The sequence below is a fragment of the Eulemur rufifrons genome, chromosome 12, assembly GCF_041146395.1.
Source record: "Eulemur rufifrons isolate Redbay chromosome 12, OSU_ERuf_1, whole genome shotgun sequence".
Taxonomy (NCBI): Eukaryota; Metazoa; Chordata; class Mammalia; order Primates; family Lemuridae; genus Eulemur; species Eulemur rufifrons.
This window is the reverse complement of record NC_090994.1, coordinates 21,135,999-21,150,764: the sequence shown is the minus strand read 5'-3', so window position 1 is coordinate 21,150,764 and position 14,766 is coordinate 21,135,999. Positions and strand designations below refer to the sequence as shown.

The following is a 14,766-nucleotide window of genomic DNA, read 5'->3' as shown; positions in this document are numbered from 1 at the left end:
ATTTTTAAAATTATTTTGAAAATTAAAGAAATTTTCTAGTCCTCAAAAAAAAAAAAAAAAAAAAAGAATTCCAAACTCAAAAAAATTGTCATTTACTTGTAAGAGCAAATAAAAAAACATTTTTGGACATTCAAAGACACTACTCATACTCTCCTTTTACAAATTAATATGGGAAGTACTAAAGAAAGAAGAAAAAATTCAGAAAGATAAAGTATGTTATATAAGAAAATGTGGTGAATAATGAAACTTGCAATATTGAGGGTTAATATAATTTTTAACCTTAAAGTAAATATTAAGAAGTCGTCTTACCAAATGTATAATGCTACCTTCTCCTTCCCTCCCTATACACAACAGCAATCTGGAACTGAATGTTCAAATTAGTTCAACAGTTTCAGGAAGGAAGGAGGGATAGCATGGAGGAAAATAGCATGAAAGTTCTCATGCAAAAGGAGAAAATATAAAACATGCAGAGATAGATAGGGAGGTATAGGGTAGAAAGTGTGTTTTGTATTTGATTCACATAATGCAATGCCTATAATATGCTATTAAAAATAGAATTATCCACATTAGAGGAGACAAAAAAATAAAGTAGCAAAAAATAAATTTGAAATGTAAATATCCAGTGGTCAGTGCTTACGATGCCCTGAGTGCTTTACATGTATTATGATATAATTCTCCCTACAACACTCTAATTGGGGTTATTATAATCTCCTTTATATTCATAGTTTGTGAATGAAATCCAATTTAGAAAAATTAACTTGCTCAAGCTTACATAAATAGGAAGTGGAGGAGCCAAAGTTTTAACCCAAATCCCTCAAAATGCACAATCACCGTGTAATTCTGCCTCTCCAGGGAGATAAGAAACTCAGTCCAACGCCTGTTCTCCCTTTGAATATGCACAGACCTCCCATTTGTTTGTTTAAGCCCCTGATACCTACACATTCTACTTCCAGCAAATTCAATCTCTAAATATTATAAAGACCAATAAAACAGATCACCATAAAGGAAAAAGATTAAATTCTCCTGGTATATTAAGAAATAAATGTATTCCTAAATCAATACAAGAACAAAATTCCAGCTCCATGACATTTACAAGAGACATAGTTAAGAGGCAATAAGGCAGAAAGGTTGAAAGAGAGCTGGGCAAAGATATCCCAATCAAGTATGATTAAAATGAAAACAGGAGAGTTGACATGACATGCTAATATTGTATTCTAAAATATTCCAGCAAAAACAGTGCTAAATGTGAAAGAATGGATATTTCATATTGGTAAAAAGTATTCTCAGCCAAGAAAATATAATAGGTAATTTTGTGCACCAATTGATATTATATAGGAATATATCATTCCAAGTCTGTTGGAAATGCAAAAAATCAATAAAACTAAAAAACTATAAATTAAGCTTTTTGACATGTCCCTTTCAATCATTCAGGAAATAATTAAGGATATAGAAAACACATACAACATAATTAGCATTGCTCATATATAAAACAGATAAGGGATAGTTTTTCAAAAGTCCATTGAATAGTGGTAAGAATTGATCATATACTAGGCAACAAAGAATTTCTCCATAAATTCCATAAGGTAGAAATCATAAAAGCTGAGACATTCTTGGACCATAAATGTCTATCAAAGCAGAAAGGACAGCCACTGTATCGCCAAGCTCTCCCCTCAAAGGAAAACGAAAGCACACAACATTCTACATATATCATGAATCAAATAAGAAATCAAAATCAAAATTCAAATAACTTAAAGATCAATGAGACATTAATAAAAATAAGAGCATCACTTCTCAAAGTCTGCGAGATATAGTCAAAGAAGAACTCTGAGGAAACATTTTTATACATTAAATTCAACTCACGAAACTGGAAGAATTAGGCCAGCCTGATTTTTTAACGGACCGAGAGGACAAAGTATGAACCGGAGCCCAGGAAGGTAGCTCATCACAGCTGCCCCAGCTCTGTGTCCAAAGATCCAGTGGTCTAGTACATTCGCCAACCTGATGACAGGAGGAGGAAACAAAGAACTGGCCAGACCCCTCAGGACACAGACTCAGGTAGCCGAGGAAAGAAGTTTGAAAAGTGCCACGCTGCTTGCACAGAAGTTATGCGCAACCATCAAACGCAGCCCCTACGGGACCTTCTACCGGGCCCTGAGAAACCTCCCATGGCTGCCAGTCTCAAGGATGGGGACCATTGCTACCAGGTTCCTGTGTTCCTTGCCAATCAGCCACTTGCTGGCCTTGAAGTGGGTGATTGCCGTGTGTCTGGAGAAGGGGTCCATGTCCATGTGGATGCGGGAGGAGCTGTCACTGCAGGTTGCTGGACCGAGGACCAGGGTCTGTGATCAAGAGAAAGCACCAAGTGCACGAGACTGCCAAGGCCAACCGCGCTCTGGTCCACCACACCGCGGATGGCAGAGGGAGGGTAGAGGCTCCAGCAGGAGCCCAGGGCCCTCTGCCACAGGACACAATTTGAGCCACGGCCATGCTGAAAAAATCCCTGTTCCTTTTTAAGGGCAGGCTTCACAAGACAGATTGAGTGGCATGTTCATTGCTCATTCATCCCTTATTTCTTGGGGTCTAGAACTTGCTCTCCCTGTTGCAATTCCTTACAAACAGGAAATATGTCAATTTTAGGATTTCTCCCAAGAAACTCCTGGCCCACCCAGCCTTCTCTTCCCTCTGCTGGGGGTGGACTTTTGGACAGTATGAAAGGAAGCAGTTTCCATATTGACTCCGAGCCTCTTGGGGGTTGATCTCTGCCAACATCTTGCTCCTTCTTGTTTTCTCGGCAACTTCTTCCCGTAGAATCAATCTCTGGTAGGTTCTAGCACTTTTTCCTTGCAAGTACACCCAATCTACGATTGTTTGTTTGTTTTTTCTTTTCATCTAAAACTTTTCCTTCTTTCTGAGACAATCTGGCAGCTGGTATTTCTGATCAGTCGGCTTCAAAATAGGTTTTTATTTAGTCAATTTCCCAGCATCATTTTTCAAACAATCTTTCTCATTTCCAAATGAATTGTGATGCTTTATTTGTTCCTTTTAGTTGTTTTCTGTACAAAAACTGACGACTGTTGTTGCTAAGGCCTTATTTATCTACAGAAAGGATTATACATGCACAGAAAAAAGATTTACATTTACATTTACAGAAAGGATTTAAGGCAGAATACAAAGACATAAAATGCTAGATTGGCTGAAAAAATAGAAGTCAGAGAAGACAGAAAAGTAGAATGTGAACATACAGTGGTGCCTAGAATGATGCTAACAATAGATACACTTGATAAAAATAAGCCATAATTTTCGTTTTAAATTTTCTAGCCACAATGCAACAGAGAAACGCAGTCAGTGATACAATTAAGAACATTCCCCCAAAATCCAAAATGAAAGAGAATAATTATTTAGAAATAGGACTACATTTGGCACTAAATTCAGAAGAAAATTTCTTCTACAGGTAGTTGATATAAAACGCACCTTGTGATAACACTAAAATACCAAACCCATAGATACTACAGAGATGATCAATATCTTGTCATGTTCTAATCTAGAATTGTCTCTAGAAAGCATTTTGTTTGGAAGAGAATTTTTTCTTTCCATTTGATTATTGGACTTCTCTTCCTGTTATTTTCATTCTTCTTTTTTTTTTTCCCCGTTTCTTATTTTCTTCTTTTTTTTTCATCTTCCACCTTCTTCATTTTCTTCTTCTGACACTGGGCCGTTGTCCAGGTATTCTCCCCCCAAAGTACTAAAGACATTAGTCTGTAGATTTTTAAGAATTTTCTATTTTGGGGAGTTTTGATATAGATTCCATGCTTTCATTGAAAAAGAAAATTTAATGCTTTCTTTTATTTCCTATGCCCTGGAACTGTTTAATTAGCCTGAAAGATATCCACTCCCTGAGAGCTTCCTAGACTGGACCTTCAAATCATCAAGACTCCCATAGGAGGGAGAGGAAGGTGTGGGATGATGATGATCAGAGGTCTTTGACAATTTTATTTTTTCCAGATGTTTGTTCTCAGCTCCTTTTTGTTACAGATAGTTTTGATAATTTATATTACTCTAAGGGGTCACCCAGTTTACAAATTTAATTGCATATATATCTTTCAATTTCGTTTCTATCTGAACTTATTTTCTCATTTTAATGTCTTATTTCATACATTTGTATTTTTCCCTTTATTTCCTTGTTTAGGCTGGCTGATGATTTCTTTAGCTCATTGTTTGTTCAAAATAATCAGCTGTATTATAATTCATTAATTTCTGACTTTATCTTTTAAAATGTATTCTGCTTAGATTTAATCTGTTTTCTTTCTAACTTTTTGAGCTTGATACTTAGTTCATTTATTTTAATTATTTTTTATCTATCTGAATAACTTTACAATGTCTTGCACATCTTAAGGTAATAGTTTTGGTGCAGTGATATTAATGATGTTATATCTTGGTTGTGGTTGGTTATATTTATCATTTCAAAGGTTATGGGTTGAATTGTGTCCCCTCATCCACAAAATATGTTGAAGACCTAATCTCCGGTACCTCAAAATGTGACCTTGTTTGAAAAAAAGGTCTTTGTAGATGTCTTCAATTTAAGATGGGGTCATGCGGGTGGGATCTAATCCAGTGTGACTGGTAACCTTATACAAGGGGGAAATTTGGACACAGAGACAGGCATGCACACAGAGAGAACACCACGTGAACAGCAAGGCAGAAACTGGGGTGACACAGCTATCAGCCAAGGAACACAGGTTGCCAGCAAACCACTAACAGAGAGGCATGGGTCAGAGTCTCCTGCACAGACTCAAAAGGAAACAGTCCTACCAACGCCTTGATCTTGGGCTTCTAGCCTCCAGAACAATGAGGCAACACATTTCTGTTGTTTAAGCCACTCCGTTGGTGGCATTTTGGTACGGCAATCCTAGACAACTAATATAGGTTACTTGGCTTCATTTAATGCTTTTTTTTGCCCTGAATTCAAGCTAATGTGATATTAAAATGGAATTCCCAATTTCTATTGTCATTTGTCTGGTATATCTTTGGCAATTCCTTTATTTTTAGCCTGTAGTGTCTCTTCAATTTTGAAACATAAGCAGACCGTGTCGTTGCACGCTTTGAGACCTCAGTGGCTTCCCGTGGCGTTAGAATGGAGTGATTCCACTTGAGCTGTCTAGATCTCTCCTGTGAATCACCAGACACTGTGCCACGCTCCAGTCTCTTCTCAGCCATCACTCCGCCCTGGCCTCCTTGGCAGCTAGCACATGGGCTTCCTTCCCGTACTTACGGTAATCTGAGTTCTTTGCCTCTACAAGTCTGTTCTCTCTAATTGAAGCCCTGTTTCATCCATTCTTCAATTGCCTTGTTCTTCTTGGTCTTCATGTCCCAGCTCAAATCTTAACCTTTATAGAGATTTCTTCTCTGATCACTGTAGCTAATGTGATCTAGCTCCATAACCAGCCCGCACAAACACATCATCGTATTTCCCTCATAGCATTGATCAACATCTGAATTTGTCTTATTTATTTAGGTGTGTATATATATCATCTCCATCTCTGCTAGAATTTAAGTTTCACACATGCATGTTTCATCATGCCTAGAGTAGTTGGCAAACAATAAATATTTGTCGAAACAAGTGAAGGAATTACAAAGGAAGGAAAGAAAGATAGAAGGAGGAATTCTATAAGGCATTTTGTTCTCTTCTCACTCTTTCATAGACACTTACTTGGAATCCCTAAGAATGTCAGTTATACCCTTCAATGCTAGAGTGTTTATTCTTATCTAACCTTAACTCTGAGCCTCCTGGTGCTCCAACTAGATGATCATCATCTATTGCAGATTAAAAGAATACAATTTTCCATCATTAAAGAAGTAATTTTTAATGGCATACCATCAATGATCATTCCTTCCTCACCCATTCCTGATACGCAATGCTTATATGCCGGGTGTTATAAACTCCCTTCTGCCTCACCCCAGTGACGTTTAACAAGTTATTCCCAATATTATCCTCACACAGGCAAACATGATCTGAACGTGTGAAGAAACCCTAGCCAAGAAATCCCTGATGTAGTCAGAGAGAATCACAAAATCCTTCTGCAACAGGTCATCCCCACAGGGAATTCAGGAAAAGAGACCAAAAGCTTTAGAAGACAGAAAAAGCAGGGACACATTTCCACGTGAGTCAACACTCCCTGCAGCTTTTACGAAAGCAATTTTCCTTATATACTTCCAAGCAAGCCTTAGCAATTTATTACATCTGAATTAAACAACAGTAACTGGAAAAGAGCCATGTTTTTGCTAATTATAAAAAGCAGAGGATAATCTCTAGCGCACGTGAACCTACTTCCATCAAAACACCACCTGGTGGCAGCATACCCCAAATTACAGATGCCCTGTTTCTATCTTTCAGATCAAACTATACTACCGGAATGATAATCAGTGCAATATCTATTTACGGGGCACGTGTTATAGCCAGACAATGGGACACAAACATTTCCATGACATAGTCTGTTCTTGCAAGAGCCCACAGTGCCCTGTGGGAGATAGGAATGTGTGCAGATAATTTTAATGACCATGTTCAATGGACATTACGGAGGAGATGATGCCTGAACTGAGCTTTAATACACCTGAGTTACAGCATTAAAATAGGAAGTAAAGTGATCAATATCATAGAGGGGCAATAAAGGCAGGTTCGTATAATGAAGCAAAAAGATATACCAGAAACAAAGCAGGGGAAAGTCACTACACACTTCAGGTCAGATTAGTTTACTAAACATCATTTTTAAAAATATCTATGTGCCAGACATCCATCTGGATGGTCAGAGGAAATGAACAAAATGCAGGCAACCTTTGTCTAAAGAAAGCTTTCCTTTTAGTGGAGAGGCTGACAATAAATATAAAATATAATGCCAAGAGTAATTATATTTACTCCAGAGAAAAAAGCAGAAAACTAAAGAGTAGTCGACAAAGGCAGATAGTGGTTGGGAGGTAGTGAAATTTTAGATGAGACCAGCAGGGAATACCAGATGCTTACCTGGGTGATAAAATTATATATACTAACTACAATCACACTCATGGTTAGAGTTCATTAGCAGCTAACAAGGAGAGCGTACTTACCAACACTTGCCCCACAAAGGTCTGTGCTGAAAGCAACATTTCTATCCGATCACGAAATACTCCATGGAAGCGAACGCTTCGTAGGTAAGGCTTATCATGGACGCTATCTGGTGAGAATAGTTCCTACAGGCAAGAGAAAGAAATTGACTGTGTGAGCTGGATCTCAGAGAAAGTGATCTGCTGTGTTTATGTCAACAGAGCCTCTTGTTGTGGTATCAGCCGGAAATCACCCTACCTTGTCCAACCCAGGAAACCCTGAAGTGGCTTATTCAATATTTCAGAATATGAATGTTACTGCATTTGCATTGTACTGGCTTCTGCCCAGATCTTTTATCCTGAATTCTGTGGTCTTCACCCATGCCTTTTTTCACCTTTCAAACTGACATCATTGTAGAGATCGGGACTGGAAACAGCATGGTTCTTTCTGCTCTGGGGATAAGTGTTTTAAAATTTTCCATCCGGATACACGGACAAAGAAAGAAAGATCACAGATCTATTTGAAGGTGATGAATTAAGCATCTGCTTTTTAAGAGAGAAGGAGGAAGAAAAGTTTCAACAATTTTATGTTGCTTTTAGGTCTTTCCCTGGTATTCTCCTGAAATTGTAATCCTTCCTCACATTTCCAGAATGCTGTTATTTGTTATATTTTAATTTTGTAGTAATCCTATGTGGTAAACAAAGCAGGTATGATTAAATCAATTTTATATTGATATGACTGGATCAATGTTATACTGACATGGGAACCAAGGTATAGAGAAATTAAATGGCCAGTCCAATATCAGGCAATGAGGAAAAGGCTAGAGTCGGCACTGTCACCCGTTGTCTGTTGATACAGGCTAGAGAACTATTGCCAACAAAGACACTAACCAGGACAGGCCACACCAAGCTGACAGAGTCCCTCTGACTTTCAGAAAAGCTCATTTTATGTGGAACTAGGGCTTTAAAAATTGCTTAAATTTTTCTACTCATATTTTCTGGATGGGAGGATGGAATCTCTTATAAAAAGTCTTTTTGATAGAGTTTGCATCCTGATCAATGATTTACCCTCTAATATACATGGTTCATCATGTATGTTCCTTAGATGTTGTTTGAGAATTGAGTTTTTTAAAAAAAAATACAGTGTGATACTAATATGGGACACTCATTTGAATTCCATTATAAAATCAGAAGTGCCTTTTGTAGAAAACCAAATTGGCCATAAGATATAATAAAATCATACTTATGGATGTAGTAAATCTTCCAAAATGCACATTTAAGGAGAAATTGTAACTCTCCAAATAATTTTTAAAAGAATTCTTCACAGTACCTAGATTTGTGACATTTTTTGCATTTGACCACCTTTCCAAAGATTTCGAGCAAAGCAAGAGTATTCTCAATTTAACATAACACATTAGTGAGAAGTAACTCAACTTTGATCAAACTTTCTTCTCAAGTTTCAAAAGCAGAACAGTATATCACTCTGGTTTCTCAGACCCCATTTTTAACGTTTTGTAACATTTTCTTAATATTTGAAATTAAAAGGTACACATGGATTGAAGTATAAATATGAATTACATGCAAAGTAAGAAATAAGATACAGAGCAAATATGAATTGAAACATGTTTTCACAGGTTTGTAACCATACAAACATTAATATAATGAAGAAGAAACATTTCCTGAAGCAAGAGACTATACAATTTCTATAAATTCAGTTGTACATTATAAAAAAATTAAAATGTAGAAACCAAGAGGCCGATTAACCATACCTATATACCCATAAGTCAGTGTTCTGAGAGTCTTTCTGCAATTTTTATGCCACTGCTTACAATCTTTAATGTAGAAATAATTATTAATAGAGTGAAGTCATTTAGTAACAAAATCTATGAGCTTCAATATTAGATAATTTTTAAATATAGAAACCTGATTTTCATATTTCCAATAACCTTAAAAATTTACTAAGTTATAAATTATGTTGTTTTATCTCATTTATTAGCATTAAGAGAAATATTTTAAGCATATTTTCAATATTAATTATGGTGCACACGTAAAATGTGTTCTATTATGGGAATTATTATAATCAGAGAAAAACAAAGTTAGGGAGACAAAAATGGAAAGAAACTACATAGGCCATAATAAAGTGCTTTGCCTTTGACCTCAGGTAATAGAATAGCCATTATGTAGCATACAAGAGCTTTATTTTAAGTTCCTAAGCAGTGTCTGATCTGGGTAATATATAATTTTTTTCTCATCATCATTATTTGCCGCTGTCATACTACAACACCCACACTTGCAAAGCCTGTTTAAGTATAAGCACTGTCCTTGCATTTGTGGCTGGCTGGCGCCTGCATGTGTGTGTGGGTTTCTGCAGGTATGCGCAGTTTGGTGCGTGCTATGTTTTGCTCCCATTGTATACAAAAGCGGTGTATACAAGTCAGCACACATTCATCACACACGAACAATGTTTGAAGGAGAGACTGACACATTGATGTCTTGTTCCTTTTTGCCTCCTTTCTGGTACCTAACACAATTGTCTTTTTAAAATTCAAAATACGAGCCTGGACATAATGTTTATGGACGTCTTTTCAGAAAAGCAACCTTGGTGTTCAGAGCTAACATTCATCATCCATCCATACAAGATGTTGCTTCTCCCGGTGGTAGGAGAGCGAGGAGGCCCATCCCTGGTCCTGCAGGCTTTTGAACGGTGGCCTGGGGTCCTGTTTACCCCCCTTTCTAGGGCACCAGACCAGAGCCACTGGCTCTGTCGGCCTGAAAAATTGAGCAAAGCCTACATTATTCGCTAAGCACAAACATAGGCCAAACCTGTCTCTGATTTTCATATGGCGGGGACCCAAATTAGGAAACTGACCACGAAAATTCCTATTCCCTTGAGCCTTTGCCATCTATTTATAACTCTCCAGACTAGCTTGGAAACAAATAGGATGATCAGTCCACTGAAGAAGGTCACAAAGGAGGAGAGAATAAACGCCGCTTGGATCTCAGTTGTGCAGGATATTTTCCCCAAATCTTCCCTCTCTTCTTCTGGTGGCGCAGTCCGAAACATGTTCGAAACATCAGGAGACGGAATTGTGGGGCTATTCTATGACGTCATGGTCACACGGTAACAATTCCAGGGCTTAGAGTTCATTGTGTTCCAGCATCCTGATGCTGGAGGTTAAGATCCAGTCCAGGAACAAAAGTCTGCTAACCACTGCGGTGCTGGCTCAAAAGTTGCAAATGAATGAACAGCTGGACGTGGCTAAGGCCCACAACATGGGTTGTCAGAAGACAGGAATTCTAGATCCAATGGGCATGGACTTTCTCATCTTCTTATCTATGAGCGGCTGGCTGGCTATTTGGTTTGTTTGGTCAAACAATTTGAAAACGACACTTTTGAGTGAAATGGCATCCACCTCTCTATGTGGGAGTGAGTCGGTTCTTTATCTGAGAGGATGCCAAATTCTCAGGCATTGCAGAAGGACAGAAGAGAGAAGCACTTTGATATTTTCATTTATCCTTTAAACAAAGTAGCAGATATAAACACAGGATGAATAAGTCTAATGTACAACATGAAGATTATAGTTAATATTATTGTTTCGTATTTGGGATTTTTGCTGAAAGAGTAGATTTTAGGTGCTCTTGCCAAGCACACACAAACAAGGGTAACTATGTGAGATAATGGCTATGTTGGCGTGCTTGGCTACGGTAAGCATTTTACTGTGTGTGATTGCGTGGAAACTGTGTTCTCACTTGTGTGTGGCAGCTAAAAAAGTCAGATCTCACGAAGACAGAGCATAGATTGGTGGTTAACAGAGGCCAGGGAGGTGGGAAGGGAATAAAGAGAGGCTGATTAATGGGTACAAATACATGGTTTGAGAGAAGAAGTGATACCTAGAGTTCCACAGATCAGTAGGGTGACTACAGTTGACAATAATCTATTGTATATTTCACAATATTATAGCTGGAAGAGAATAATTCAGATGTTTCTGGCATAAAGAAAAGACAAATATTTAAGGTGATTTGATCTGTATAAATTATGTGAATCTCTTAAATTGTCACATGTATCCCAAAATATGTATTAACACATTTATTATGTATCAATTACAAATATTGTTGTCCTTAAATATACACAATAAAAAAACCAAGATTGACTTGAAACAGAAAAAAAAATTTATCTTTCAAATAAGAAATGCAGGTATGGTAGAAGGTTGCGTAGAAGGCAATTTTACGTGAGATCGTTGGTTGGTCCTTATCTGAGCCCACAAATCTATTCTCCTTATCTCTTCTCGGTGGGAACTTCCCCTTTCTGGCTTTTATCACTGTCCTGTCATCAAAGCTTTTGGTCCAGCAGAGGTAAAGTTCAGAATGAGAGAAAGTTCTTTTATTTTCCCTGATGTTTTCCAAGGCGTAAGAAATGTCATGCCTTTCAGTGTGCTCCAGGGGCAGGAGAAATGTCAGAGCCTGGTGGAGGGCCTGGCGCACCCCAGTTATGACGAAGATGGCCCGACACGAGGGCGGGAGTCCCAGGGGGATCGTGCTTTCCTTGGGAGCCCACCAGACCCTGCTCTGTGTGGCAGTCTATTTCTAGAAGATAACGGTGGCATTTCCTAGAACCACGACCACAGTTATATTTTTATCCTTCCAGCTTACCTACCATTTCGACAAAATCCTGTCATTGAGCTAGCTAATAACGTAGGCTGGTGTGACAAAGAGCCCTGGTCTAGGAGTTAGGGGTCTGAGTCCCAGCCATGGTGTTTCTATTTCATTACTGGGGGTGTCTAACAAGTCATTTAAATTGTCATAGTCTGATTCTACGTAGACGATAATACCTACTTGATAGAATTGTTCTGGGGGTTCAATAAGAGTGTGAGCATATTTTGAAAAGCATAAAACTTGATGCAAGAAAAGATGCCATGAGCCATTTCAGTTCCTTTTATGAATGGCATTAATTATAAAGTAAGAAGAGAAAGAAGGAAAGAAGAAAGAATCATTTGTTTATTTCACACACACACACACACACACACACACATACCTACAGCTATCTGAAAAATAAGTTCAGAATTTCCAAGTCAAAATCCTTCCACATCATTTACCTAGTCTGCTGCTTCTTAAGTAATGATTAAACCATCACTGATTTAATTTTCTTGCTTTCTCAACTTTTGCTCTTTAGTATTTTCAAAGTATTATGATTCTTTCCAAGACGCTCTCTGGGCATCGTTTCCCTTTGTGCGGAGATTGTCCTAGGAACACACAAAAAAGATTCCATTCAATTCAAGCAGCCAGGCAGTTTGTCCCTCTAGGGTCTCTTGCAAGACTGAAGCTCCACAGGTTCGGGGAATCATTCCTGCTCTACTCATCACCGAGGACCCTGCGTCTAGTATTGTACCTGGCGCACACCTGGCTGGGTGTACAGGCTTAATAACTATGTGGTGATTGGAGGAATGAATTGTAAAACTTCAGAAATATTTGTTAGGTGAACGAAATACTGAATCGCTGTGGATCTCAATCCAATTTTTCCACATTTCTCTCCTGTATATTCCCCACCTCTCACTGCAAACTGTTCCCATGAAGGCAGCACCATCTGTAGTGTGTGTGTGTGTGTGTGTGTGTGTGTGTGCTGAACAAGTACTATGTGCCAGGGACTCAGAGAATCCACAGTGAACAAAACAAACCCAGTCCATTCCCTCATAATGGATACAGTTAACCGAGGAAGATGTTTACGGTTCACCACTGGGAGAAGTGTTTGGAGAAAAACTCTATGGTGGAAAGAGGAATCTAATCTAGTGAGGAGCAAGGGATCGGGAAGGCCACCTAGAGTATGCCATGTTTGAAGCTGAGGTCTGCAGGATGAGAAGGTGCCCAGGCCAGGACCCGGATGGGGTTGGGAGGCGCCAGAGAGCAGTGTTAGGCTGAGAAATTATGGTGCGCGACCCTGGGAGGGAGACTGCAGTGCTGAACGGGAAAGAGGGCGGTCAGGTGCAACACAGTGACCCAAGGGAAGGCTGGCCGAGTAGAAAGGGAACTGAATTATACAAGGCCTTGAGTTCTGGTTTAAGATTAAAATGCAAACAAGTGAGCAAAGTTAGCCTAAGAACAAGAGGAAACAGCTGAAAGGTTATAATGAAGGAAGTTAAGTGGTTGAACTTCAGTTGTAAAAGGATCATTCCAGCTTCTACACAGAGAAGACACGGGTCTAGGCAGTGAGAGAATGTGAGTCCTGGTGGGAAGGGGTGGTGGGAGGAGACACAGGTGGGCAGATGTGAGTGACGTTCAGGGAGAAAAGTCAGCATTTGGGACATGAGGACCAGCAGGTGTCCAAGGTGACCCTGGGTTTCTGGACGGTATCTCTGGGTGCTTGTTGGGCTTTTCACCGCTATGCCTTTAAAACTAAATCTAAGAAATGAAGACTATGCTACTGAAGATTTTTTTTTTTTTTTTTTTTTTTAGTTCAGATGAATTTTTAAACATATCAGTGATTTGATTAGAAAAATTGCTCCACTTTGTACACATCTCTGTAATTTACCTCTGGGCACTCAAATATTCTGGAAAAATTATACTTTCTAATGGGATTCAATAAATGTTTAATTTAAAAAATTTACTTCTTCAAGAAGCATGCCAAATCTGAGAATGGAAAGTAAGAATTACATTTTTTAAGCCACATGGCAGCATTCATGAATATGTATATATGTGTGTGTGTTTGTAATGCTTCTGAAAGTAATAAATTATATTGTAATGTTGCCTTTTAAGTGTCTAAATCCCACTGCACTCAATGCTATAACCTTACATTTTTCTATTTTTACAAGCATAGGTTGATTTTCTATCCTCAGCGAACATCCACACCATTGGGCAAGCACACTGTTAAGAGATACTAGGCCTTGGTCCATGCAACTAGTCAATGACAAAACCAGGTCTAAAGCCAAGGATAGAGATGGTTGTAATTCCACAGAGCACTAGAGTCATGGTGACAGAAGCTCACAACTAGCTGTCCCTAGGGTAAACATCTCCTTGTGGACTTATTGTGTCTACCACTTTGGAAATGTTACTTAGAGATGAAGCCTTCAGTTTCTCGGGGTGTGTTCAGGGAACTATGCTGGCCTCCAAGTCTGTTCTTTACACCACCTTGAGGTTTCGTTACTGGTTTAAGCCCTTTTAAGTCTCATCAATAGAGGAGACAGCATATTAACTACTTTCAGAGAAAGTTTATCCTTGAGTGAATATTCTATTTAGATCCACGATCTATTGAAACCCACCCTTTAGTATCCTTCATTCTGTTGTTTCCTGTTTATTCTAAGTGGACAAACCACAGTAAGATGTTCCACTGTGGTATGAATTCGAACCCAACAGCAGAATGTCTATGGTGTTTCATGGGTGTGTGGGTCTGTTTTTAGAAGCTAACAAATCTGGAGAGGCTGATATTATGAACAATATAACTGTATTTAAAATCCATATGGAAACCTTGAGTTTCATTTTTTATTTATTGTTGGATTTGTTGGTATACTTCTGAAATGTTAAGCCTTGGAACAAGCTTCTTATGTCTCCTGAATACTAGTTTTCTCATCAGTAAAACGAAGAGTCTGGACTGGTCTTTGAGATCTCTCCCAGCCTCAACATACTGCCAATATTTTACTCAAGAGTCCTGGATAATTTCTCTAATAGATGACAAACATCTTACCATATTCCGGGAGCTGACCT

General features: G+C 38.5%; 1 protein-coding gene across 1 annotated transcript in view; it reads right to left on the bottom strand.

The window, feature by feature from the left end:
• The window catches only part of KCNU1 (potassium calcium-activated channel subfamily U member 1), a 124,187-nt gene extending 114,049 nt beyond the window's left edge, over nucleotides 1-10,138 (bottom strand). The window contains 2 exon segments of the mRNA XM_069485045.1: nucleotides 7,099-7,221; nucleotides 9,944-10,138. Of these exon segments, the coding sequence (XP_069341146.1) occupies nucleotides 7,099-7,221; nucleotides 9,944-10,138 (318 nt within the window).
• Between the last annotated feature and the right edge of the window lie 4,628 nt (nucleotides 10,139-14,766).